This window comes from Staurois parvus, unplaced genomic scaffold (assembly GCF_062004578.1).
Source record: "Staurois parvus isolate SC_StPar_1 unplaced genomic scaffold, SC_StPar_1.0 ptg001221l, whole genome shotgun sequence".
Lineage (NCBI taxonomy): Eukaryota > Metazoa > Chordata > Amphibia > Anura > Ranidae > Staurois > Staurois parvus.
In genome coordinates, this window is record NW_028319017.1 from 151,497 (window position 1) to 178,611 (window position 27,115).

The following is a 27,115-nucleotide window of genomic DNA, read 5'->3' on the forward strand; positions in this document are numbered from 1 at the left end:
CACTCCTGCATTGAATGAAATAAGTAACAAAATAGTTAAACGAAATTGCAATATCAAATGTAATGAAAACACAAATGTAGAATTCTGACCCTCCTTGTGATTGTTCCAGCTCCCGGTCTGTTCAAGACTTACCCTCTGAACGCACAGGGTCCCCCGCTGGCCCTCCACCCTGAAGTTGAAGCTTTGATGTTTATGCCAGAAGGAAAGCCTTACTTGCTGGAGGTGAGCTGCTCCATGTGCCACTGCATGTGTGTGTCTGTGTGTAGATATGTATACTGGGGTTGGACAAAAATATAGAAACACCAGGTAAGAGAACAAAATTGTTACCCAATATGGATTTGGACCGCCTTTGGCATCCAAGACGGCCTGAATTCTCCTGGGAATTGACAGATAGACAAGTCTTGGATGGCAGATAATGGAATCTGATTCCACTCTTCATGCACACATCCCCCCAGCTCTCGCAGAGATGCCGGAGGCGGAAGACGAGCCTGAATCTTGTTCTCCGAAACTGACCATAGTGGCTCAATGATATTGAGGTCCGGCGACTGCAGTGCCCGGGAAAGGTGCGAGACTTTGCACGCTCATCATTCATGACTTGACTACACCAGCTGTGGGAATTGGAGCGTTCTCGACTTGGTAAATGGCACGGTCTTCAATGTCTTCACCACGGGGTGCACACGGTCGGCCAAACTTTGTACATAGTCGCTGGCAGTGACTCTACCTTTCAAGGTGATGATGGGACCTGCAGAATACCAAGATGTGGCTGCCCAAACCATGATTGCACTGCCAACACCCTTTATCATTGGCACAAGACAGTCCTGGTCCTAACCTTGGGACAGTGTTTGCCACATAAACATGACCAGTGTGAAAATAAAGAAATGCAGTGAGCGCCCAGGGAGGGAAGAAACAACAGCCACTAGCACTAAAGGACAACCCGCTATGTCCTCATAAACGTTAAAAAGAAAGTGCAGCGCTATATATATTCATTATAGTGCAGCACTATAATGAATGACAGAAAAGAAATTGCAGAGCTATAAAGTGCAGCGCTATGGTAATAATATATAGATAGGTATTATAGATGAATAAAGTGCAGCGTGATGGTGACAATATATAGATAGGTATTATAAATGAATAAAGTGGTGGTGACAATATATAGATAGGTATTATAAATGAATAAAGTGCAGCGCGATGGTGACAATATATAGATAGGTATTATAAATGAATAAAGTGCAGCGTTTTGGTGACAATATATAGATAGGTATTATAAATGAATAAAGTGCAGCGCTATGGTGACAATATATAGATAGGTATTATAAATGAATAAAGTGCAGCGCGATGGTGACAATATATAGATAGGTATTATAAATGAATAAAGTGGTGGTGACAATGGTGACAATATATAGATAGGTATTATAAATGAATAAAGTGCAGCGTTTTGGTGACAATATATAGATAGGTATTATAAATGAATAAAGTGCAGCGCGATGGTGACAATATATAGATAGGTATTATAAATGAATAAAGTGCAGCGCGATGGTGACAATATATAGATAGGTATTATAAATGAATAAAGTGCAGCGCGATGGTGACAATATATAGATAGGTATTATAAATGAATAAAGTGCAGCGCGATGGTGACAATATATAGATAGGTATTATAGATGAATAAAGTGCAGCGCGATGGTGACAATATATAGATCGGTATTATAAATGAATAAAGTGCAGCGCTATGGTGACAATATATAGATCGGTATTATAAATGAATAAAGTGCAGCGCGATGGTGACAATATATAGATAGGTATTATAAATGAATAAAGTGCAGCGTTTTGGTGACAATATATAGATAGGTATTATAAATGAATAAAGTGCAGCGCTATGGTGACAATATATAGATAGGTATTATAAATGAATAAAGTGCTGCGCTATGGTGACAATATATGAATAGTGACTTAAGTGAGCAAATGGATAAATGATACAGATAAATGAAATGATTGATCAATGATCAAATTCTTCTATAGTGTCCAAAAATTGATCGTGACATCGGGTGATCGGTGAATCCGTGACACATTCTTCCTTCTAATGCGCTCACCAGAAGCACATATTTAATGCGCAGCTCTCATGCACCAGAGACAGGAGATTCTCCCAACAGATCGCTCAGTCCTCAGCAATAAAACTTGCCCCACCTTGAAGGGAACAGCTCACAGACAGAGCCCCATATCTCAGTGGTTGGGAACAGTGTGATGCTCGATTCATCGAACGATATTGGTCTTCCATCGATCGATAGCCCACGATTTACGGGTGTTGCATCACTCTCTCCTCTTCTGAGCATTAACATCGGTCACTAGTGGTTTGGCAATTGCAGATCGCCCGCGAATGTGTTGCTTAGGTATTTCCCTCTGCACAGTTTTTGTGGACACGGGCTTTGGAAGACTGAGATTGAGCTCTGCAGTCACTTTTTCAGCAGTTGTTTTCTTGTCCCGTGTCCCAATCCTGCGCAATGGTCTTTTGTTTCTTTCGGTCAGTTGACCATGTCCACCGCAGTTGAGACGACGATTTCCCGGAAACTGTATACGCCGTCATCACCTTTTGATCCTGTACCTCGCAACACGGCAAATCAATTGTCAACTTCAGTCACAGAGGCACCAGCTAAGCGGCACCAACAATTTGCCCTCTTTGAAGCTCAGTAAGCTCTGACATGACTCCGTATTACTAGCAGCACACAGTGACTGACAAAAGCAAGGCTTCCCACCTGTTGACTAGGTGTCTCATCACACAGCGGAAGCAAAAAAGGTGTTACACTTCCTCTTTCACAGGGAAACGTTGTCACTTTCACAAATCAGTGTGTGTGTGTGAGATATCGCAATATGTTGCAGTATTTGTCATATGTTTGCTATAGAACAGCCCTCATTGGTCTTTAAAATAAATTTGTAAAATAAAATGCAGGCGTATCTTGGTTTAAAAACGCCTCGGTTAACGTAGTTTTCCGTTTACGAATGAAAATCCATTGAAAGTAATGCCTCGGTTTACAAATTCCTTTCGCAATATGAATGGATTAATCGGTTTTCAGTGCAATTACGAATTTTTTTTTTTATCATGTCCCTGTACAGTATTTATGCCTTTAAAGTGCACTTTATAAAGTGTTTTGAACAGATAACTTTACTTTTTCTGACCCCCAAAACGGATTAATTGGGTTTCGATGCATTTATGAATTTTTTTTTTTTATCATGTCTCTGTACAGTTTTTATGCCTTTAAAATACACTTCATAAAGCGTTTTGAACAGATAAAAAAAAAGTCTTTATCTATTCAAAACTCTTTATGAAGTGCATTTTAAAGGCATAAAAACTGTACAGAGACATGATAAAAAAAAAAATAATTTTGTAAATGCATTGAAAACCAAATAATCCATTCCGGAGGTCAGAAAAAATGAAAAAAAAAAGTCTTTATTACTTTTTTTTTTTTTTTACCTCTGGAACGGATTAATTGGTTTTTGAATGCATTTACAATTTTTTTTTTTTTTCATGTCATTTTCATGTCCCTGTACAAAAAAAAAAAAAAGTTATCTTTTCAAAACACTTTATAAAGTGCACTTTAAGTGCACTTCATAAAGTGTTTTGAAAAGATAACTTTTTTTTTTTTTTTTTTTTTTTTTTTTTTCTGACCTCCAAAACGGAGTAATTGGGTTTCAATGCATTTACAATTTTTTTTTTTTAATCATGTCCCTGTACAATACTATACCTTTGAAGTGCACTTTATAAAGAGTTTTGAACAGATAAGACTTTTTTTTTTTTTTTGTACTTTTTTCTGACCTCCGGAACAGATTAATTGGTTTTTAATGCATTCCTAGGGGAAACTGCGTTTCGGTTTACAAATTTTTCGCAATACGAAAAGTGCCGCAGAACGCATTAAATTTGTAAACCGAGGTACTCCTGTAGTCTCTGCAAGAAGAGTTAATACTCGCCTCTCCCTGTGCCTGCACCACCAGTCTCTGCTATACCGAAGAGAAACCACCACCCAGTAGTAAAGTAGCGGTCGGCAGATCGAACCACTGAGTGCAGCGGGGAACCAAGAATCCAACTCTTCTGGAAATATGAGAATATTCTTTGGGCAGTGGTTTCTCTTCATTGAAGCTGCACCTTTGGACTTTGGGAGGGGGGAGTATGAACCATTCTCTCTGCAGGAAGGATTCTATAATATTTTAGTAGCAGGATACGTGACCGATTCGTGTTCAGATTCCTTGAACGGCCATCTTGATCTCTTTTATGTGGACGCGTCTTATCACTTCCTTTGCTCACAGCATTCTATGTATAAGTATTTTATATGTATAATTTCTCCCTCCTCTGTTTTTCAGGTGATGTTTGCAATGCGGGAGCTCCCGGGGTCGCTCTCTGTACTCATCGAGATGCTGGTTTGTTGCTGTTTCTGTAATGAGCGTTTCTCGCTCACAGCGCTGCACTTCATTAAGGTACAGATTCCATCTCTCGCTCGATTGGCTTAAATCCTTGTTTATGATTTGACATACACTGGGAAGATCAGTCTTCTGTTACTCCTGAGCCCCATCAGTAATAGCATTTAGCTTGACTACTTGCCCTCCAGAGGATTTACCCCCCCCTTCCTGACCAGGCCTTTTTTTTTTTTTTGCGCTGCGTTACTTTGACAATTGCGCGGTCATGCAATGCTGCACCCAAATGAAATTTGAGTCCTTTTTCTTTTTTTCCCACAAAAAGAGCTTTCTTTCGGTGGTATTTGATCACCTGTGCGGTTTTTATATTTTGTGCTATGAAAAAAAAAAGACGACAATTTTGAGGGGGAAAAAAACTATATTTTTGACTTTTTGCTATTAAACTTGTTCAGTAAAAAAAAAATGTAAAAAAATCAAATTTCATCATAAGTTTAGGCCAACATGTATTCTGCTGCTTCTTTGCTAAAAAAAAAAAAAAAAAACCTCCCAATACGTGTAAATTTATTTAGTTCACGTGAAAGTTATAGCGTTTACAAATGGCGGTATATATACACTGGAATTTTTTTTACACTAGTAATGGCGGCGATCAGCACCTTATAGCGGGACTTCGGCGGGTATTCTGACACTGGGGGGGAACTGACTTGGTGTCACTGACATCCCTAGCGACACCAATACAGTGATCAGTGCTAATAAAAAGCACTGACACTGTACTAATGGCACTGGGCAGGAAGGGGTTAACATCTGGGGCCATCAAAGGGCTATCTGTGTGCTGTGTATTCTTTCAACTGTAAGCACACTGCTTTGTATGGCTCTGCCATACAAAGCAGTATGCAGGAACTGACGGGGAGAGAACTATATTGTTTACATACAGTTCTCTCCTCCGTCGGTAATACTCAGCGATCAACAGGTGCCAGCGAGTATTTACAATCCGGGACCCAGTGATTGACAGCTGAGGCCGCACATGGGTAGGGCTCACGCGTGACCACTACCCAAAAATGCAAAATCACGCATATGTATGTGATTTTGCACTTCCGTGACACCCTTTAGCAGCTATGGTAACATTTATACTACATTGGTCATAGTGTAATATGAAACAAAAATCTTAAAGAGAAAAAAATGTAATAAAAAAAAAAATTATAAAATAGTAAACAATTGAAAAAAAATTATAATTTTATTTTTTTTTCGTACTGTCAACAGACAATGACCCTAATCACAGCCACACTAGTTATATGATGACGCTGTACTGCACTGGTGACAGTATGTAAAAAAAAATTGTGAAAATATATTTTTTAATTTCTTATTAAAGAAATTATACCTTCAAAAAACTCGCCATGCCTCTTATGAAGTACGTCGGACTGTCTACTCTGCAAAAAGGGGTGATTTGGGGGATATCTGTACTGTTCTGACATTTGGGGGATATCTGTACTGTTCTGACATTTGGGGGATATCTGTACTGTCCTGACATTTGGGGGATATCTGTACTGTTCTGACATTTGGGGGATATCTGTACTGTCCTGACATTTGGGGATATCTGTACTGTTCTGACATTTCGGGGATATCTGTACCGTTCTGACATTTGGGGGATATCTGTACCGTTCTGAAATTTGGGGGATATCTGTACCGTCCTGACATTTGGGGGATATCTGTACCGTCCTGACATTTGGGGGATATCTGTACCGTCCTGACATTTGGGGGATATCTGTACCGTCCTGACATTTGGGGGATATCTGTACCGTCCTGACATTTGGGGGATATCTGTACCGTCCTGACATTTGGGGGATATCTGTACCGTCCTGACATTTGGGGGATATCTGTACCGTCCTGACATTTGGGGGATATCTGTACCGTTCTGACAATTGGGGGATATCTGTACCGTTCTGACATTTGGGGGATATCTGTACCGTTCTGACATTTGGGGGATATCTGTACCGTTCTGACATTTGGGGGATATCTGTACCGTTCTGACATTTGGGGGATATCTGTACCGTTCTGACATTTGGGGGATACATGTACTGTCCTGACATTTGGGGGATACATGTACTGTCCTGACATTTGGGGGATATCTGTACCGTTCTGACATTTGGGGGATATCTGTACCGTTCTGACATTTGGGGGGATATCTGTACCGTCCTGACATTTGGGGGGATATCTGTACCGTCCTGACATTTGGGGGGATATCTGTACCGTCCTGACATTTGGGGGGATATCTGTACCGTTCTGACATTTGGGGGATATCTGTACTGTCCTGACATTTGGGGGATATCTGTACTGTTCTGACATTTGGGGGATATCTGTACCGTTCTGACATTTGGGGGATATCTGTACCGTTCTGACATTTGGGGGATACATGTACTGTCCTGACATTTGGGGGATACATGTACTGTCCTGACATTTGGGGGATATCTGTACCGTCCTGACATTTGGGGGATATCTGTACCGTCCTGACATTTGGGGGATATCTGTACCGTCCTGACATTTGGGGGATATCTGTACCGTCCTGACATTTGGGGGATATCTGTACCGTCCTGACATTTGGGGGATATCTGTACCGTCCTGACATTTGGGGGATATCTGTACCGTCCTGACATTTGGGGGATATCTGTACCGTCCTGACATTTGGGGGATATCTGTACCGTCCTGACATTTGGGGGATATCTGTACCGTCCTGACATTTGGGGGATATCTGTACCGTCCTGACATTTGGGGGATATCTGTACCGTCCTGACATTTGGGGGATATCTGTACCGTCCTGACATTTGGGGGATATCTGTACCGTCCTGACATTTGGGGGATATCTGTACCGTCCTGACATTTGGGGGATATCTGTACCGTCCTGACATTTGGGGGATATCTGTACCGTCCTGACATTTGGGGGATATCTGTACCGTCCTGACATTTGGGGGATATCTGTACCGTCCTGACATTTGGGGGATATCTGTACCGTCCTGACATTTGGGGGATATCTGTACCGTCCTGACATTGGGGGATATCTGTACCGTTCTGACATTTGGGGGATATCTGTACTGTTCTGACATTCTTGGACCTCAAGAAATTAGATTGGCCGTCAGTACTTCAGGATTGATCGATTTTCAGATCTATACCATAGTTTGTGAACTCTATAACTTTCCTACAGACTAAATAATAAATACTGATTTGGGTTATTATAAGACATGTAGCAGAATACATTTTGGCCTAAATTTATGAAGAACAATTATTTATTTGCAAACTTTTATAACATAAAGAAATGTAGTTTTTTTTTTTTTTTCAAAGTAGTTTTTTTTTTTTCAAATTTCAGGGTTTTTTTTGCTAATTTAGCAACACATAAAAACCCCAGCGGTGACTAAATACCACCAAAAGAAAGCTCTAGTTGTGTGAACAAAATGATAAAATTTTAGTTTGGGTACAATGTTGTATGACCGCGCAATTGTCATTCAAAGTGTGAGAGCGCTGAAACCTGAAAATTGGCCTGGGCAGGAAGGGGGTAAAATAGTCCATGTTGATAGAGTGAAGTTCCACTTTAGAGGTGATTGTTCTGTCACTTCTCCAGTGAAAGCTGAAAACCCGACCCCTGGCTGTGGTGGGAACAAGGAAACCAAATTGTATATCTCTGATTTATGTGTTTTTATATTTCCCCACAGAACCAGCTGGAGACCGCTCCACCTCATGAACTAAAGAACATGTTCACCCTCCTGCTCGAGATTCTGGTATGTACATGGAATGAAAATGTTCTCTGCAATGACATTCTCCGCTTTTCCCGCAGTCCAGTCCTATGACATGTAATAGTAACACGTCTATTTTATAAGGGCCAGAACGCGCACACATTTTTGCTCATACCTTTTTTTGACAGCCTATTTATTTCAGTGGGCTGCCAAACGCATGGAAAAACTAAAAAAAAAAAAAGAATGCAAGGTGTGACGTTAAAAAAGAAAAAAAAAAAAATCACACCGCTCCAAATCGCATAGAACTGTACTGGTGCTGTTCTGAGTAGTAAATCGTTGTTGTTGTCTTCTGCAGGTGATTGAAGATCCCATCCAGATGCAGAGACTGAAGTTTGCCTTTGAGTCAGACGGGCTTTTAGGTAAAGGAAAATGTAAAAATAATTATTTTTATTTATTCTTCCCTCCTTCCCTATAGTTATACAATAATTAATTAAAATATATACGAATGACCAATAATCTTGTTATACAATCATACGTACATTAAAAACAATCAATATTGTATGAAAGAGTGACGTTCCATGTTAAGCACATTGTGTTTGTCTGTTGTGAGGATCAGATTACATTTTATGGCAAATTTATCACAGAAAACCAATTAATTCCAAGGGGTTCACATTCTTTTGATTGCCGCTGTATTACTATTCTAATATAGTGTAACAGTTTTTTTCAAGTAAGTTACACTTTACCAAAAGTCCAGTAATAATTATTCCTATTTCTTTAGCTTTGATGCACCACAGCAATCACATAGACAGCAGCCGCTGCTACCAATGTGTGAAGTTCCTGGTCACTTTGGCTCAGAAGTAAGTATCGGCGATCTATAGATTGTAAGATCCATAGGTCAGAAACCTGTGTTTTTTGTTTTTTTTTGCTTTTTGTTTTTTTCCAGATGGTGGGGTCTTTCTGTCTGTGGTGTTAGGCTCATTTCACATGGAGACCCTCAATTCTGTCTCAGCAGGGAATCATCGACTGATCCCATGCGGAGTCATATCAGAGCAGAAACGGATGTCACATACGTGTTGCGATCCGATTTCTCCTCCATCCTGTGATGATGTTAATATGGACCCATATAATCCATTGGTGCCTGGACGTAAACACATATGCATCTGCCTATATCCACCCACATTCTGTTAGGAACCAGGATGGAAACTTTTTCTGTTTGATCCAATGGACCTGAACAGACCTGGATGTGGGTGAATATAGTCGGATATCTGTCTGGTTACATCCAGCTGCCCATCCGGGATACATTTGCAGTCCGTTTTAGATCCAGGTAGTCACAGGTCAAAAATGGACTGCCGAAATGCCCACGTGAAATGAAATGGGGCTTATGTGCCGATGGTGGCTGGAAAGTTTTCACATTGCTTTGTATTGATGACAGGTGTGCTGCTGCAAAGGAGTATTTCAAAGAGAATTCTCACCACTGGAGCTGGGCTGTGCAATGGCTGCAGAAGAAGGTACGTCATTCATATTTGTGGAAAGAGAAATCTGTGCTTCTAGAAGAATCCCCATTATATAGCACATTAGTAGTCTCGAATTGTTAGAGAATGAGAATATTCCTGCTTCAGGGTGATTTATCCTTTGTATTTCCTTGACAGATGTCTGAGCATTGCTGGGCTCCGCAGAGTAATGTGTCCAATGAAACGTCCACAGCCAAGACCTTCCAGAGAACCATCTCTGCACAGGTAGGGTCAAGGGCCTGGCTGAGCCATCAGACGTTTGTCTATCTGAGATCTGTAGGATTGATTGATACAGATGTGTAACACAAGAATTATTTTTGCTGTAGGACACTTTGGCCTATGCCACCGCATTGCTGAATGAAAAGGACCAATCTGGAAGCAGCAACGGTTCTGAAAGCAGCCCAGCCAATGAGAACGGAGACAGAAGTATGCAACAGGTGAGGAACATTGTGGGTAGGGAAGCTTTGGTGCCTTCATTGTTTTACCATTTTCCTTAGGTAAGGGGGGAAGTTGTAGTTCAATTTTTTTTCAAACCCATTGAGAGACACAGGAAGTCTTTAACCTTCCCTCAACGAAGTATATTGTTCTGCAGTTCCTCTGCCCAGTGCCAGTTCAGCAAAAGGAAATCTCTCTCTCAGGCTGTGAACTTTCAGCTACTGCTTTCAGTAAGACCGATTCCATTTTTTGTCAACCCCATAGGGGTGCATCGGCTTCTTGTTCACCTCCTAGGTGGCTCAGGCAGACCATCATTTAAGCATATGGTCTCAAGGATCGGGTTCCACCCTTTCTTGTCATGGTGCACTCTACTAGATCGGAGTGATTCCTGGGCCATTCAGCACAACGGTTTCCCACATTTGCAAGGTTGCCACCTGGTCTTCTAATTATACATTGTCTAAGTTCACCAGGTTAATGTCCCGGCCTCACATTCTTTAAGTTCTACCAGGTGGACATTTCGGCCTCACATTCTCCAAATTCTATCAGGTGGACGTCCCAGCCTCACATTCTCCAAATTCTACCAGGTGGACGTCCCGGCCTCACATTCTCCAAATTCTGCCAGGTGGACGTCCCGGCCTCACATTCTCCAAATTCTACCAGGTGGACGTCCCAGCCTCACATTCTCCAAATTCTACCAGGTGGACGTCCCAGCCTCACATTCTCCAAATTCTACCAGGTGGACGTCCCAGCCTCACATTCTCCAAATTCTACCAGGTGGACGTCCCAGCCTCACATTCTCCAAATTCTACCAGGTGGACGTCCCGGCCTCACATTCTCCAAATTCTACCAGGTGGACGTCCCGGCCTCACATTCTCCAAATTCTATCAGGTGGACGTCCCGGCCTCACATTCTCCAAATTCTACCAGGTGGACGTCCCGGCCTCACATTCTCCAAATTCTGCCAGGTGGACGTCCCGGCCTCACATTCTCCAAATTCTACCAGGTGGACGTCCCGGCCTCACATTCTCCAAATTCTACCAGGTGGACGTCCCAGCCTCACATTCTCCAAATTCTACCAGGTGGACGTCCCGGCCTCACATTCTCCAAATTCTACCAGGTGGACGTCCCGGCCTCACATTCTCCAAATTCTACCAGGTGGACGTCCCGGCCTCACATTCTCCAAATTCTACCAGGTGGACGTCCCGGCCTCACATTCTCCAAATTCTACCAGGTGGACGTCCCGCGCCTCACATTCTCCAAATTCTACCAGGTGGACGTCCCGGCCTCACATTCTCCAAATTCTACCAGGTGGACGTCCCGGCCTCACATTCTCCAAATTCTACCAGGTGGACGTCCCGGCCTCACATTCTCCAAATTCTACCAGGTGGACGTCCCGCGCCTCACATTCTCCAAATTCTACCAGGTGGACGTCCCGGCCTCACATTCTCCGGGTTCTTCCAAGTGGACGTCCCGGCCCCACCTTCTCCGGGTTCTTCCAAGTGGACGTCCCGGCCCCACCTTCTCCGGGTTCTTCCAAGTGAACGTCCCGGCCGCACCTTCTCCGGGTTCTTCCAAGTGGACGTCCCGGCCCCACCTTCTCCGGGTTCTTCCAAGTGGACGTCCCGGCCCCACCTTCTCCGGGTTCTTCCAGGTGGACGTCCCGGCCTCACATTCTCCAAATTCTACCAGGTGGACGTCCCGCGCCTCACATTCTCCAAATTCTACCAGGTGGACGTCCCGGCCTCACATTCTCCGGGTTCTTCCAAGTGGACGTCCCGGCCCCACCTTCTCCGGGTTCTTCCAAGTGGACGTCCCGGCCCCACCTTCTCCGGGTTCTTCCAAGTGAACGTCCCGGCCGCACCTTCTCCGGGTTCTTCCAAGTGGACGTCCCGGCCCCACCTTCTCCGGGTTCTTCCAAGTGGACGTCCCGGCCCCACCTTCTCCGGGTTCTTCCAGGTGGACGTCCCGGCCCCACCTTCTCCGGGTTCTTCCAGGTGGACGTCCCGGCCCCACCTTCTCCGGGTTCTTCCAGGTGGACGTCCCGGCCCCACCTTCTCCGGGTTCTTCCAGGTGGACGTCCCGGCCCCACCTTCTCCGGGTTCTTCCAGGTGGACGTCCCGGCCCCACCTTCTCCGGGTTCTTCCAGGTGGACGTCCCGGCCCCACCTTCTCCGGGTTCTTCCAGGTGGACGTCCCGGCCCCACCTTCTCCGGGTTCTTCCAGGTGGACGTCCCGGCCCCACCTTCTCCGGGTTCTTCCAGGTGGACGTCCCGGCCCCACCTTCTCCGGGTTCTTCCAGGTGGACGTCCCGGCCCCACCTTCTCCGGGTTCTTCCAGGTGGACGTCCCGGCCCCACCTTCTCCGGGTTCTTCCAGGTGGACGTCCCGGCCCCACCTTCTCCGGGTTCTTCCAGGTGGACGTCCCGGCCCCACCTTCGCCGGGTTCTTCCAGGTGGACGTCCCGGCCCCACCTTCTCCGCGTTCTTCCAGGTGGACGTCCCGGCCCCACCTTCTCCGCGTTCTTCCAGGTGGACGTCCCGGCCCCACCTTCTCCGCGTTCTTCCAGGTGGACGTCCCGGCCCCACCTTCTCCGCGTTCTTCCAGGTGGACGTCCCGGCCCCACCTTCTCCGGGTTCTTCCAGGTGGGCGTCCCGGCCCCACCTTCTCCGGGTTCTTCCAGGTGGGCGTCCCGGCCCCACCTACTCCGGGTTCTTCCAGGTGGGCGTCCCGGCCCCACCTTCTCCGGGTTCTTCCAGGTGGGCGTCCCGGCCCCACCTTCTCCGGGTTCTTCCAGGTGGGCGTCCCGGCCCCACCTTCTCCGGGTTCTTCCAGGTGGGCGTCCCGGCCCCACCTTCTCCAAATTCTACCAGGTGGGCGTCCCGGCCTCACATTCTCCAAATTCTGCCAGGTGGACGTCCCGGCCCCACCTGCTCCGGGTTCTTCCAGGTGGATTTTTTTTTGGACGTCCCAGTCTCATCTGATGCCAGCTTTGGGCTTAAGGTCCTTTTAGGGGGCTTATTGAGTTGCATGGTCTCGTTTGTTGCATTGCCCATCCCTCAGTTGGATTGCTTTTGGACATCCTGAAGTTTAAAGATTTTCTGTGTCCCTCAATAGACTCCCAAGAATTTTACGCGGCGCACAACACACTCAGATAAGTCAGTTGTGTTGTTCGGCCTCCTGTTGGACAGACTGCTGTACACAAGGGCCAAATGTCGGCCGGTTTCTTTTGAACTAGGCAAAATTTGTCTCGTGTGTACCAGGCATAAAGCTGGCCATACATTGTACAATTTTCCTTTAGATTTACCGAAACCATATAATATGAGGTAAAATCTAAACACTTTCAATTTAAATGCGGCCAGGCGGGCCCTTGCACTACATAGGTGAAGGTAAATCTAAAGGAAATGAATAAGAAAGTTGTATGCAGGGGCAAACTGACAACTCATGGGGCCCCCGGGCAATAGGGTATCATGGGGCCCCTGTGTCCTTGACCAAACTCAAAGAAGCCTATGAAAAAGGTACCAGGGGCATCTCATGGGGCCCCCTACTGACCCCGGGCCCCTTGGGCAGTGCCTAAGTTTCCAAATGGTCAGTCCGCCCCTGGTTGTATGGTGTATGGCCAGCCTAATAAAATAGGTCCCAATTGTATACTTCACATTGTGACGTTTTCTTCATTCAGTTTGAAAATATGGTTGAAGCCGGAATTCCACCGATAACTTTTCATGTGTTTTCAGGGTCCCGACTCTCCAATGATCATTGGAGACCCAAAAAGTGACCTTGACGACGTGGATCCTTGACTACATTTCCCAGGTACAAAAGACGAGAGAGTCTTTGTCGCGCTGTGAAACAAAAAAACGCCCATTGAGAACCACAATGGAGTCTCGTCGACGTCCTGTCTGGCTACCCGAAGGTCAACCTTGCGGAACTCGCAGAGCTAATCCAAACACTGCAGCCAAGGCTCTTTTTCTGAAAAACTGTCGCACCGAGGCTGAGGTCAACCTTACTGCTGCAAAAAAAGAAAAAAGAATATTTTTGTCAATTTTATTGCAAAACAAGAAACCCAACAAGTGGTTAAATTTTTTTTTTTTTAATTTGTCAGAATTCAAGGAGTGAATGTACAATTGTGGCTTTTTCTGTAATGCTGCGGAGATTTCATTTTTGGTTTTATACAAACTTATCAAGAAGAAAAAAAAAATTCTTGACTGCGTTTAGGTGCACACGGCAACTTTTTAATCTTACGATATTACCTAGGAATCTTAAAATGATGTAAAGAAAAATGAAATGTAAAACTTAATCTTGTACAAATTTAGTTTGAAATCGATCTTTTAAAGAAGAAGAAAAAACAAAAAAAAAAAAGAAGAAAACTAAATCGAAGACACTTTGTATTTAATATGTCTCCCAACAGTTTGTATAGTCATTTGGTATGTCTGTGCCATCGGATCATGCGAAAAATTAAACAAGCCGCTGTTTTCGTACATAGTTTTTTATAATTTATTTTTGCCGAAACGTCCTGCGTACGCTCTGTGGAGGCGGGGCCGTGTTCCGCGTGCCAGGTTGAGCCCATCGATTCACCAGGCGGTAATGGTTTCACCAAGGCATAACGTTCTATGGAATTTACTGGTTAATGGGCAAAGGACGGGCTTGACGTGGTACCTATGATGAAATATAGGTGCCGGGTTAAATGTAGCGCCATCCTTTTGGCGTTTTTGATATTACAACCAGAAAAAAAAATCAGCTTTGTTAACGGGTTTTATTAACAATGTTGTTCCCTATTATTTGAATTGTGTCAAAGTAATTAAGGAAAAGACTAAAGGATAGAGTCTGATTTATCCCATTGGTAGGAACAACTATCTTAACCTCTCGGCGCCGGCCGCACGCAACTGTGCGGCCTCCCGGCGTCTGCCGCACGCAACTGTGCGGCCTCCCGGCGTCTGCCGCACGCAACTGTGCGGCCTCCCGGCGTCTGGGCCTTGACGCTGAGTGGCCGCACATTTGCGTGCGATTAAGAAAAAGATATGCTGAGAGCGCGCGCCCTGCGCACTTCCAGCGCAGATGTCCGGTACTCATGGAAAGGTCCCGATCTCCTCTTTCGATCGGGACCTCTCCCGATCATGTGACATGACCCTAAAACTCCGGCTCGCCTCCTGGCTTTTGAAACCCTTAAAGGGCCAGGAGTTAAAGTGGTTCTAAAGACTGAAGTTTTTTTTACCTTCCTGCATTCTATGCATGAAGGTAAAATTCCTTCAGTATGCAGCTCCCCCTAATACTTACCTGAGCCTGAACAGTGGTTCTATCAGCTCTCTCTATTCTCATTGGCTCAGAGACAACAGTGGGAGCCATTGGCTCCTGCTGCTGTCAATCACAGCCAGTATGGAGGGGGCGGGGCCGAGCCATGCTGTGAGTGTCTTATGGACACACAATGCCAGCTCAGGAGCAAGCACGCACACGTGCCCCTATAGCTAGCAGCTTGCTATGGGAGCATGTGACAGGGAGGAGGAGCCAGCATAGGACCCGAGAAGAAGAGGATCGGGGCTGCTCTGTTCACCTTACGGACACACAGAGCCAGATTGGGAGCAAGCCCACATGAATGCCCCTATAACAAGTAGGAGGCACTCGTGGAGGAGCCAGTGAGGGAACCGAGGAGGATCAGGTCTGCTCTATTCATCTTACAGAGCCTGTTTGGGAGCAAGCCCACATGAGTGCCTCTATAACAAGTAGGAGGCACTCGGGGAGGAGCCAGGAGCACCAGTGGGGGAACCGAGAAGAGGAGAATCAGGTCTGCTCTTTTCATCTTACAGACACAGAGCCGGCTTGGGAGCGAGCCCACATGAGTGCCTCTATAACAAGTAGGAGGCACTCGGGGAGGAGCGCCAATAGGGGAACCGAGAAGAGGAGAATCAGGTCTGCTCTTTTCATCTTACAGACACAGAGCCGGCTTGGGAGCGAGCCCACATGAGTGCCTCTATAACAAGTAGCTGGCTATGGAGGCACTCGGGGAGGAGCCAGGAGCGCCAACGGGGGAACCAAGAAGAGGAGGATCAGGTCTGCTCTGTGCAAACCATTGCACAGAGCAGGTATGTATGATGTTTGTTTAATTAAAAAAAAAAAGAAAATTAACCTTTTAAACCACTTTAAGGCCTCAATAACAATACAATTCCTCCCATCCTTATAAGGATGTCAGAAGAAAAAATTGTGGGACTTTAAATGTGCCACAGAGAGGTAATACCCACACATATGGTCAAAACATTCAACGTTTTTATTATACCAAGATACAATAATTAAAAAATGATCCAATTTTGATTAGCTGGATTATGTACAAAGGTTAAGTATACAAGCTACAGGGCTGAAACGCGTGAGCTGGAGGTCACATTTTATTCTGATGAAATCAAGCATTGCACTTTGGCTCAGAAGTCGGTGCTGACATTTGTGTACAAAGCTTGAGTATTTGTAATAATTTCCTGTGTGGCGTTTCGGATCGACGCGTTTCGTGATTATATTGCTTCCTCAGGATCCACGCCTTTTTTTTACATATACAGCCGAATCTTGCATTCTTCAAAACAAGTACGGCAAATGAATATAATACAATCCTCAGTATACGGTGCGCAGATCATACCATACGAAAAAAAGAAACATGACATTGGCAATTATGGCCTTGTTCACACAGGCGCACTGCAGTTTTGGGAAGAGTTCAGATGGAGGTTTTCCAGATCCAAGATCTTGTAAATGAAATGCCAAAATGAATTGGTGCTGCAGACTTTTAAAGGGGCAGCACAGAAATGTGTATAAAATGTAAAGTGCGAACAATAAAAGCACATATAGCAACCTCGTCCAATATCAACATGGAGTTCACAATCAATTGACGATCCGTATGCAGGCTCGATGCGTTTCGAACGGTCAAACATCTTCCTCAGGAGCGCATGTGAATAAGATCGATATAATGGAACTATAAAACTATAATAATGGAAATATAATTTTTAAAACCCAACAGTTCCCTGACACAAGATTAATGTGAATCATCTGGAGACCAAACCTACGTCGGACCGGGCTATTTACACATGGCGTCATTCTGTGAGGATTGGGTGTCTTTCTGCCGTTTTATTGCTCCTTTGTTGCCCTGTTTTGGAAATGATGGTTCACATGAATCTTGTTTCAGTGGACTGGTTTACAAAAAAAAAAAAAAAAAAGGGGTTCCACTATATTGATCTTATTCACATGCTCCCCTGAGGAAGATGTTTGATCCTTCGAAACGCGTTGAGCCTACATGTGGCTTGTCAGTTGGAAGAGATTTGTGAACCGTGTGTCAATATTGGATATGGTGCTATATGTGCTTTTAATGTTTATTATTTATTTCAGGTACGTCAATTTACGCAGCGCTTTACATATATATTGTACATTCACATCAGTCCCCGCCCCTGAGGAGCGTACAATCTAAGGTCCCTAACTTACATTCATACATACACATGCTAGGGCCAATTAACCTACCAGCATGTCTTTGGAGTGTGGGAGGAAACTGGAGTACCCAGAGAAAACCCATGCAAGCACAGGGAGAACATGCAAACTCCAGGCAGGTGGTGCCATGGTTGGGATTCAAACCAACAACCCCAGTACTGCCAGGGGGAAGTGCTAACCATACAATAAACTTTACATTTTATACAAATTTCTGTGATGCCAAAAACGATATGCTCTTTAAAAGTTCTTGGCTACAATTAATTTTGGGCGTACTACAGTGTACCACCGTGTGAGGGTTGTGGTTTTTCCACACGGGGACTTCATGCATCCCCATGCAGGCAGTCCTATTCATGTGGATTGGGGTACAGCAGCTGCACAGACACAAGTGCTGTTCCCAATTTGACATCTGTGCCTGCGCGGGTGTACAGTCCCGAACGCAGACAGTGCGCGTTGGGGGACCCGCCCCCTCTTGGAGGTCAAATTGAGAGCAGCGGTTGTGCCCGGGTACCCATTGCATTCCTATTAACATGAATGGGACTGTCTACATGGGGGATGCATGCTGTGCATCCCTGAGGGGGTAAACACGGTGCTCACACGGGTGTATGCTGTAGTTGTGGTATGCCTGAGTGAACGAGACCTTAGTTGTCCCGCTGATCCCCTGCTGCTGCTTGGTCCTGCGGCGCCATGACGTTCCTGACGTCATCGAGCGGCCCACTGGCTCTTCCGGGTTCAGCTCGTGAGCCTCTTGATGACACACTACTAGGCCCACCCCTTTTCCCATCCTTTGTGAATGAAACATTATACCTCCTGGAACTGGTGATGTGCATATTTCAGAAGGCATAGCGCGGGCACTGCGCACGTCATTCGCCTAGGTGAGTGACATGCGGGAGGGGGGGCGCTATTTACGTACAGGATATTAGGCGGGGTGGAGTGGAAGGAGCTTCATTAAGAGGGTGAAGATCCGCTTTAAGGCGCAGTAATCCCTAAATTTTACAGGTGGAACATCTGCAAAATGTAAGGAGTACTACTAGAGGACCGTATACCACAGGGTAGGGTACAAGTCCGGCTTCCATGAATATTAAAGTCTGTCCAGGCCTTAAAGGAAAAGACTGAAATAAATCCCGTTATCAAAGCTGATGTCACTTCCTTGTCTGGGGATATCAAATCCGTCAAAAGGGGAGGAGTAAACCCTTTAACAAATATTTGCAAATGGCAAAAAGGCTAAAAAAAAACAAAAAACTGGTCAATGTTCCAAAAATGTAATACTTTGTACCATCTTTGTACATTTTTATGCTTTATTTTTTTTTTTTTGTAACCAAAACATCTTGGGGTGTTCTGATGTAATTCTAATGATCTGTATGCAAAGAGTTGGCCATATGTGGAGACCGCTCGTTGTCCGATGCAAATGATTTCGGGTTCATCATTGTACGGCAATTGCACTGTGATACAAATAATTCCAAATGGTGGAAAAAAAATTTTTGGATCGGCTGGGAGGAAATATTTAAATGTTCCCCACCGCAAGCTGCTCCCTAATTTTCTCGGGACTTCATTGGGTTTCAGTGTGAATATGCAGAATAACGTATGAGGGACAACTGTGTCCATAGTGGGATAGTTTGTAGGACTTCCAGCTCTTCATATGTGGCCAGCTACGCTGATTGGCTGGGGTCTTGCTTTGCGGTTTTGAGTGATTTAACGATAATGGCAGTAGGGTACTTCCTTTTGTAGGAAAATTCTTTATTATAAATATTCTATAATCTGAATCAAGCAGCCATTTAAGTCCTGTCCAAGAGCAGGTACCCCAAAGTATTACTCTGTGCACCTCTCTGATTCTAGTTTCATTGTGGTAGTAAGGCCTTTATTCCTCTAATTTTGGAGTTAGGCTCTCCCTGGCCAGTGAGCTGGCCCTTATTGGCCAGTGAGCCATTGCCATTGGATGTGGAGACGGCAGGCAGTCCAGTGAGCTGGCCCTTATTGGCCATTGAGCCATTGCCATTGGATGTGGAGATGGCAGGCCGGCCAGGCTTAGTCTCAAAGTCTTTAAAAAAAAAAAAAAAAAGTCAAGCCCTAACAGAAGATTTCCCCTCTATCACTTTTCTGGGGAGAGCCCAAAATGTGGGATTTTCTTTTACTTTCACTTTCGTTTTTAATTTTACTTTTGCTTTTATTTCCACTTTCACTTTCAATGAAACTCTTCTCAGAAGGGTGCACAGCGGCTTTTCAGGCTGGTGGGTGCCTTGTACTTTCTGCTCTTAGGCAGCGTGATGTTACTTTTGAGGGTTCAACTGTTCATACCTAATATTTGCCTGAGATCTGTGTAAATATCCCAATGTATCTACCAAATGTTTCCTTAAAGTAGTACTATAGGAAAAGCTTTTACTTTCATTTTGGATACAGTAAGGGTTAGAACTCCAGCTGGTTCTTTTTTTTTTTTTTTTTTTTTTTGCTATCTGCCCCAGTGGGGAGATTTCCCTTCACTTCCGGTCCCATAGCCAAAACAGGAAGTGAAAGGAAACCTCTGCAAATTAAGGGAATCCCCGGGCCGCCAGAACTAGTGTCTCCGTTTGGAAGAGTTCCCCTCTTATCACTTTTCTGAGGACAACCCAAAATTTGAGATTTTCTGTTACTTTCACCTTCAATGATAATGGTAAACGGGACAAATAGAGAGGGGGAATCTCCATAACGGGGACACGGACAGCAATAAAAAAACTGACAGGGGTTCTAATCCCTGACCACGCCATACAAAAGTAAAGAGAAAGTTTTGCCTTTGGTTATACTTTTAGGTTTTTGTTTTTTTTGTTTTGTTTTTTTAACTTTATCAAGCCTTGCCACATTTACAATGGAGACATATTGAATAAAATTAGTTTGTTCCGCAGCTTTTAAGACGCTACGTCAGGGACGCTGTCACCACTACCTGCACTATATGAATGTTTGATTTGTGCAGGAAAACAAAAATTAGATTTATGGTAATATATACAGAGAAAAGAGTCTCGCTTGGAGGTAACTGGAATTTAAAGGAATCCCTTTATCATGAAGTTCCGTGTACTTGTCGCTCATCTGAAGGTAGCCATTTTGTATGTTGACCCAATGCTCGGCCAACCTATTTACGTAGTGCTAATACTGTGACACGAGTCTCAGAGCCACCCTTTTCTCCTGCCATTTGGATGTCACTGACTTCTAGTGACTCGATTGGCCGCTTTGTTTGACATCAATCTTGGTTACAAAATGGCTGCACTTTGGCTCTTTCGGGCTCAGGTACTCATTGATAACGGGAGGCCAAGGAATGAATTTTCTTATGTTTTTGTGCCAATTGATTTTTATTCATTGTGTTGTATATTTTCTTGATTTGTTGCACTGATATTTTATTTTTCATTCCCTCCCCCCCAAAATAAATGCACCATATCATAAAACCAACCCTCGGAGCCGCGGGGCTTTCATGTGTTCTTCTACTCACTGACATTTCCTGCTATGCTGCTCTGCCACAAGCCTCTGCAGGGCCATCTTAACAGCATCATGGGCCCCTGGGCAAAGTAATGCACTGGGACCCCTATCTGCCTGCCCTGACATACCTAATCTCAAGAATTTAAATAAAACGTAATTATTAGTACTTTTAATAAAATAGATTTTAAACAATAAAACAATCTGGCATAAATTAAAGACTAATCAGCACAGTATGGGTGGTACTCAGGAGGGCACAGTACGGGGGGAGGGGCGGGATGTCATTCCAATTGTAGATTCAGCCCAGTGACAGGCTGCTGCTGTTCGCATAGCCCATGTACTGAAACGCTGCCTGGGACATGGCCATTGGGATAGCTTGGTAAAAAGCATGACTGTCCCGAAAAATCCGGGACAGTTGGCAGGTATGATGTAGTGCAAGATTATCATGGGGCCCCCATGCACCTAGGGCCCCTGGGCAGTGCCCATGCATTAAGATGGCCCTGAACCTCTGTGCACTGCGACTTCCTGTCATGTATTTCCTTGGTGTCGTAAGAGCTAATGTACAGATCTGAGAGGGCTGAACTGCTTCCACGTCAGGTTTTGTATGACATGTTCATACTTGTAGACTTTGTTTAACTCAATTTGCTGGGAATAGTAGTATCCGCTTGTTAACTTTTAAGAAGTGATGTAGTTTTAGGTAGTCGCTTTCATACTTGGCAACCCAAAAACTTAGAGCGCCACTCAAAGCACTGCAAAGCTTCCTCCTGAAGTCCAAAACGCACAGATCGGCGTGCCAAGCCAATCGGGGCAAGCTGAACCGGATCGGAAGACAGAAGGTGGAAACAACACACACTGGATCCCAGCCTCTATAGCCATGGGGACTACTAGTGATGTACCTATACGTCTCTGGACAAGTGGTTATACTGTGATGATGCCTTCATCTTGGTAGTGTTTTTTTTTTTTTTTTTTTTTTTTTTTTTTTTAAGCCGACGGTCAGCTTTCTTGTAAAAGCACCCCTAGTGGCTAATTAGCCGCTGGATTGCTTTTACAGGCAGCAGAAGGGAATGTCCTTCCAAGCCCACCACTCTCCACCACCTTCCACGGCTCTCCGGAGGACTAGAAGTCCCAGCATGGATGGGACAGAAGAGTGAGGGGCTACTGAGGAGTGGGGGGTGGCAGGCAGCAAACCTAGAGGATGGGGGAGGAAGGACCAGTTCCGTGACAACCCCTCCATTCTACAAGTGCCGCCAGGGGAACCTCAACAGGTTCCCGTAGAGGCACTTGTGGACTGCATTTACTGGGGGTCTTGCTGACGGGACAGCCCATCTGCATTATGGTGCTGGCTCCCCCGTCAGTATTGGAAAGTGAAATTGTAGGGTTGTAAGGACAGGCTCCATCGTAAGAGGCGGCCATTATCCCCGGAGACCCGATTCAGCCAGGCGAGGGGGTTATGGTCCGTGAGGATGGTGAACTCCCGGCCATACAAATAGGGTTGAAGTTTCTTAAACGCCCTCCCGGTAGGCAAAGAGGAGGTGGGGCCGGTATCGTTTCCAGTCTGGCTCTAGGTCTACAAAGACCCGTAGCATAGCCTTCAGGGTACCGTTAAAGCATTCACATTGTTAATTGGTCTGGGGGTGATAGGGGGTTGTCCGGATGGCCCGCACTCTACAGGTCTTCCAGAGGGACTGAACAAGGCCTGACGTGAACGGAGTCCCCTGATCTGACAGGTTTTCGGCAGGGAAGTCCAATCGGGTGAAACCGGTAACCATGGTTTCTGCAACTTTGGGAGCTGTGATGCTGGACACAGCGACTGCTTCGGGATAACGAGTAGCATAGTCCACGATGGTCAGGATGTACTGCTTTCCGGATTTAATGATGGGTAGGAGCTGTAGAGGGGCCCGCAGGCCACCCGTTCTTCCATGACGCTGACAGGTAGCGCAGGTACGGTAGTAGCGAGCTACCGATTGGGACATCCCAGGCCAATAGAAGGCCTGGGCCAACCTCTTTTCGGTCCATAGCTTTCCCTGATGCCCAGCCACGGGAATATCGTGGGCAAGGTGTAGCAGTTGGGTCCGGAATTGTTGGGGAACGATCAGCTGTTTAGCCACGGTCTGAGGCCCCCCTTCGGCATCGGTCTCCACCCCTCAGTACAGCAACCCATTTTCCTGCACTATTCTTTTGCTGGTTCCCGGACCAGTCAGCCCTACCTGGGCCCAGAAGTTTGTCAGAGTACTGTCGGTGGCTAAGTCCCCTTGAAACTTGTCCCAGTCTCATGTCACCCCAGTATTGTCAGCAGTTGAAGTTGAGTCACTCACCGTGGGCAGCGGAGGTCCGTCCACATGCTGGAGTGCCTCCTTCCTCTCAGCGGTTTCCCGGCAGGCCTGACTTCATGTGTCGGCTCCCACAAAGTGGCATTGAAGATCGGCCACATCATTCCCAAGAAGCACATCTGCAGGCAGTCCTTACACCCACATTGCAGCGTTTAGGCCCCAAGCCATAGTCCAGATTGACAGTAGCAAGAGGGATGCAGCATTTGGTGCCCCCTGCTAGTTGAATCACTATCCCAGGGCCAGGCTGTACAGCATTAGGGTGCACCACTTGGGTCCACAATGGTGAGGAAGGCCCGAGTCTCGGAATCCCACCGCCTTTTGTCCATCCACAGTGACCTCTTCCAAGTGCTTTCCTTGGAGGCTCTGGGTATGGGCCCTCACTGGCTGTAGGCCAAAGACTCCTGGGGGCGTGTCCGCAAGAGCGAGATCCCAGTCTGAAGGGGGTGGTGGCAAGTCCTCGGGAGCCTGGTACAGATCCACAGAATTTACTGGCCGGGGCAAGCTAAGCCAGAGAGTCTGTTTTTTGGCGGGGCAGCTGGCCTGGTAGTGACCAATCTGTCCACAGCCAAATCACCGCCTAAGGCCGGTCTTGGGTCCCATTGTGAGGTGGGAGTAGGGGCCGTAGTGCTGGTACTGTTTGTGGCGCCATCCGGCGATGGGGAGGCGTGTAAGATGGGGCATCCCGACAGCTTGGGGTGCCTCGGCTGCAGGCTTCTTCCATTGCGAGTAATGAGGAGAGCCTCATTCGCCAAGGCTGCAGCTTCTTCCAGGGTGGCAGGTTTCCGCTCACGCACCCACTGTCGGAGCTTGGGGGGGGCACTTGAAAAGGAATTGTTCCTTCAGCATGGCCTGGATGATCTGCTCAGGGGAGGTTGCCTTCTCCCCTTCCAGACACCGGTGGCAGGCTACCGAGAACTTGTGTGCAAACATTTTGAAGGAGGCCTCTGGGAGTTGGGGGGTAGTCCGGAACTGGGCCCGATGTGACTCCGATGAGACCGCGTAGTAGTCCAGTATGGCCCTTTTTATCTCCTCATAGTTCCGTTTCTTGAGGGAGTCCATCATTCGGTAGGCCTCAGCAGCCCCTCTGTTAAGCAGCCCTACCACATGGCGAGTCCAGTCTGTGGGTGGGACCTCCAGTAGTTCGCACTGGTATTCAAAGTCCTGCAAGAACCCATCCACATCTCCGGTGTGCTCTTGGTAGGGCTTAAAGTCCTTCCTGGATATTCTCTGGGCCTCCCGTGCCACAGGGAAAGCCACAGGAGCAGCTGCTTGATTCTTTGCAGCTTCCCACTCTTTTTGTCTCTTTTGAGCCTTTTCAATGGCTGCCATCTTTCTATCTATGGTGGCATCCTCCCCTAGAATGGCCATCTATTCCTTGTACCAGATGACCCAAGGGCTCTTGCCATTTGTGCTTTAAAGCTCTGGTCCATCTCCTCTCGGGACTGCTTGGCTCCTGTCTGTGCCTGCCTCTTCCTGTTGGCTGGCTTCCACTGTATGCAGACTCTCATCTGCCATCTCGAGTGCTCTCGTCCCGCTGCTGCCATCCAGTTGTCTAGAGAACCAGAGAGCACACAGACAGATTGCATGAAACCCAACGTGTGGGCGTTTATTGGGGAGGCTTTTGGGGCACAGACAACAGTTCCTTTAGTCCACAGATCCACACCAGACACAGCAACACAGTAACGTTCTCTAGAAGGCAATATGGAACAACAGGTATGGTAATCCACAGGGTTCAGTCTTTTGGTCAGCACAGGGTTAGTCCACTTACTGGATGCGGGGAGCCAGACACAGAGGGTTACAGCCCACACAGGCAGCTTCAGACAGGGAAGGGTTAAGTCCGTCCGGCTTACGGGCAACAAAGAGTTAAATCCAGCCAGGGAAGATGTCCAGCCCGCAGACTCATAGGGAACAAGAGGTAAGTCCAGCCAGGGAAGAGGTCCAGCCCGCAGGCTCACAGGGAACAAGAGGTAAGTCCAGCCAGGGAAGGGATTCCAGACAGCAGAGAGTTCACCCCACACCAGAGAGGATCCAGCGGCAGACGGACAATCCGGTCAGCCAGGTAGAGGAGAAGGGGACGGGGGATGGTTGTATGAGAGAAGCTGGCACTGCAGCACAGCCTTCTCTCACACAAGGGGGATTTTCCTTGCTCTCACCCAGGGAGCTCCTGCAGTGGTAACCCGAAACTTCCTGTCGTGTTAACATGGCAACGGGTCCTGTCTCCCAGGTCTCCAGACCCACCCAGGGAACACGGCCTCTGGCATGGAGCCTGGGAAGATGTGCATGAGGGGGAAGGGAGGAGGGGGGCCTGTTTGTGGATTCCCTTAGCAGGGGGCCAGCCTGCCAGGGACAGGGGGCTTAGGGGCTGCTGAGGGCTGCCTGTGTCAGCGACACGGAAGACTAGAAGTCCCAGCATCCACTGTCCCACGGGACAGAAGAGTGACGGGCTGCTGCGGAGTGGGGGGTGGCAGGCAGCAAACCTAGAGGATAGGGGAGGAGGGACCAGCTCTTTGACAGGGCCATTCAATGGTATCAATTCCTTCATCCTCCAGGAACTGCCTGCATACTCTCCCCACATGAGGCTGGGCATTGTCGTGCACCAGGAGGAACCCAGGACCCACTGCACCAGCATAGGGCCTGACAATGGGTCCAAGGATTTCATCCCCATACCTAATCGCAGTCAGGGATTCATTGTCTAGCCTGTAGAGGTCTGTGCGTCCCTCCATGGATATGCCTCCCCAGACTATCACTGACCCACCACCAAAACGGTCATGCTGAACGATGTTACAGGCAGGAGAACGTTCTCCACGGCTTCTCCAGACCCTTTCACGTCTGTCACATGTGCTCAGGGTGAACCTGCTCTCATCTGTGAAAAGCACAGGGTGCCAGTGGTGGACTTGTCAATTCTGGTGTTCAGTGGCAAATGCCAATCAAGCTCTATGGTGCTGGGCAGTGAGCACAGGGCCCACTAGAGGACGTTAGGCCCTCAGGCCACCCTCAGGATGTCTGTTTCTGATTGGTCAGAGACATTCACACCAGTGGCCTGCTGGAGGTAATTTTGTAGGGCTCTGGCAGGGCTCATCCTGTTCCTCCTTGCACAAAGGAGCAGATACCGGTCCTACTGATGGGTTAAGGACCTTCTACTGCCCTGTCCAGCTGTCCTAGAGTAACTGCCTGTCTCCTGGAGTCTCCTCCATGCTCTTGAGACTGTGCTTGGAGACACAGCAAACCTGGCAATGGCATGTATTGATGTGCCATCCTGGAGGAGTTGGACTGCCTGTGCAACCTCTGTAGGGTCCAGGTATGGCCTCATGCTACCAGTAGTGACACTGACCCTAGCCAAATGCAAAACTAGTGAAAAACAGTCAGAAAAGATGAGTAGGGAAAGAAATGTCAGTGGTTTCCACCTGCAAAACCATTCCTGTTTTGGGGGTTGTCTCATTGTTGCCCATCTAGTGCACCTATTGTTAAGTTCATTAACACCAAATCAGCTGACACTGATTAACAACCCCCTCTGCTACTTACCTGACCAGATCGATATCCCAGGAGTTTAAGTGACTTGAAGCTATACTCTGCTGAAAAAAAAAAAATTAAAGGAAAACTTTTTAATCAGTTTACACACACACACACGAATTTGAGCAACTCCAAAACTGCAGCTCTTGTGACATGTTCCTGATCTGCAATAATTGTGACTGACCAAAAGTGGTCCAAGGAAGGAAAAACGGTGAACTAGTACCAAGATCATGAGCGGCCAAGGTTCAATGATGCACGTGGGGAGCGAAGGCTGTGTAGTCCAATCCAATAGAAGAGCTGCTGTAGCTCAAATTGCTGAAAAAGTCCATGT

The 27,115-nt window shown here is 46.5% G+C and overlaps 1 protein-coding gene across 4 annotated transcripts in view; it reads left to right on the forward strand.

The window, feature by feature from the left end:
* The window catches only part of USP24 (ubiquitin specific peptidase 24), a 167,293-nt gene extending 146,373 nt beyond the window's left edge, over nt 1–20,920 (forward strand). For all 4 annotated transcript variants that reach the window (XM_089660267.1, XM_089660268.1, XM_089660269.1 and 1 more), the window contains exons 57-65: nt 110–222; nt 4,351–4,464; nt 8,100–8,165; nt 8,476–8,539; nt 8,899–8,977; nt 9,553–9,628; nt 9,770–9,856; nt 9,958–10,068; nt 13,795–20,920. In XM_089660267.1, coding sequence (XP_089516393.1) covers nt 110–222; nt 4,351–4,464; nt 8,100–8,165; nt 8,476–8,539; nt 8,899–8,977; nt 9,553–9,628; nt 9,770–9,856; nt 9,958–10,068; nt 13,795–13,857 — 773 coding nt within the window. In that variant the 3' untranslated portion in view covers nt 13,858–20,920. The remainder of the gene's footprint in view (nt 1–109; nt 223–4,350; nt 4,465–8,099; nt 8,166–8,475; nt 8,540–8,898; nt 8,978–9,552; nt 9,629–9,769; nt 9,857–9,957; nt 10,069–13,794) is intronic.
* Nucleotides 20,921–27,115: the final 6,195 nt, after the last annotated feature.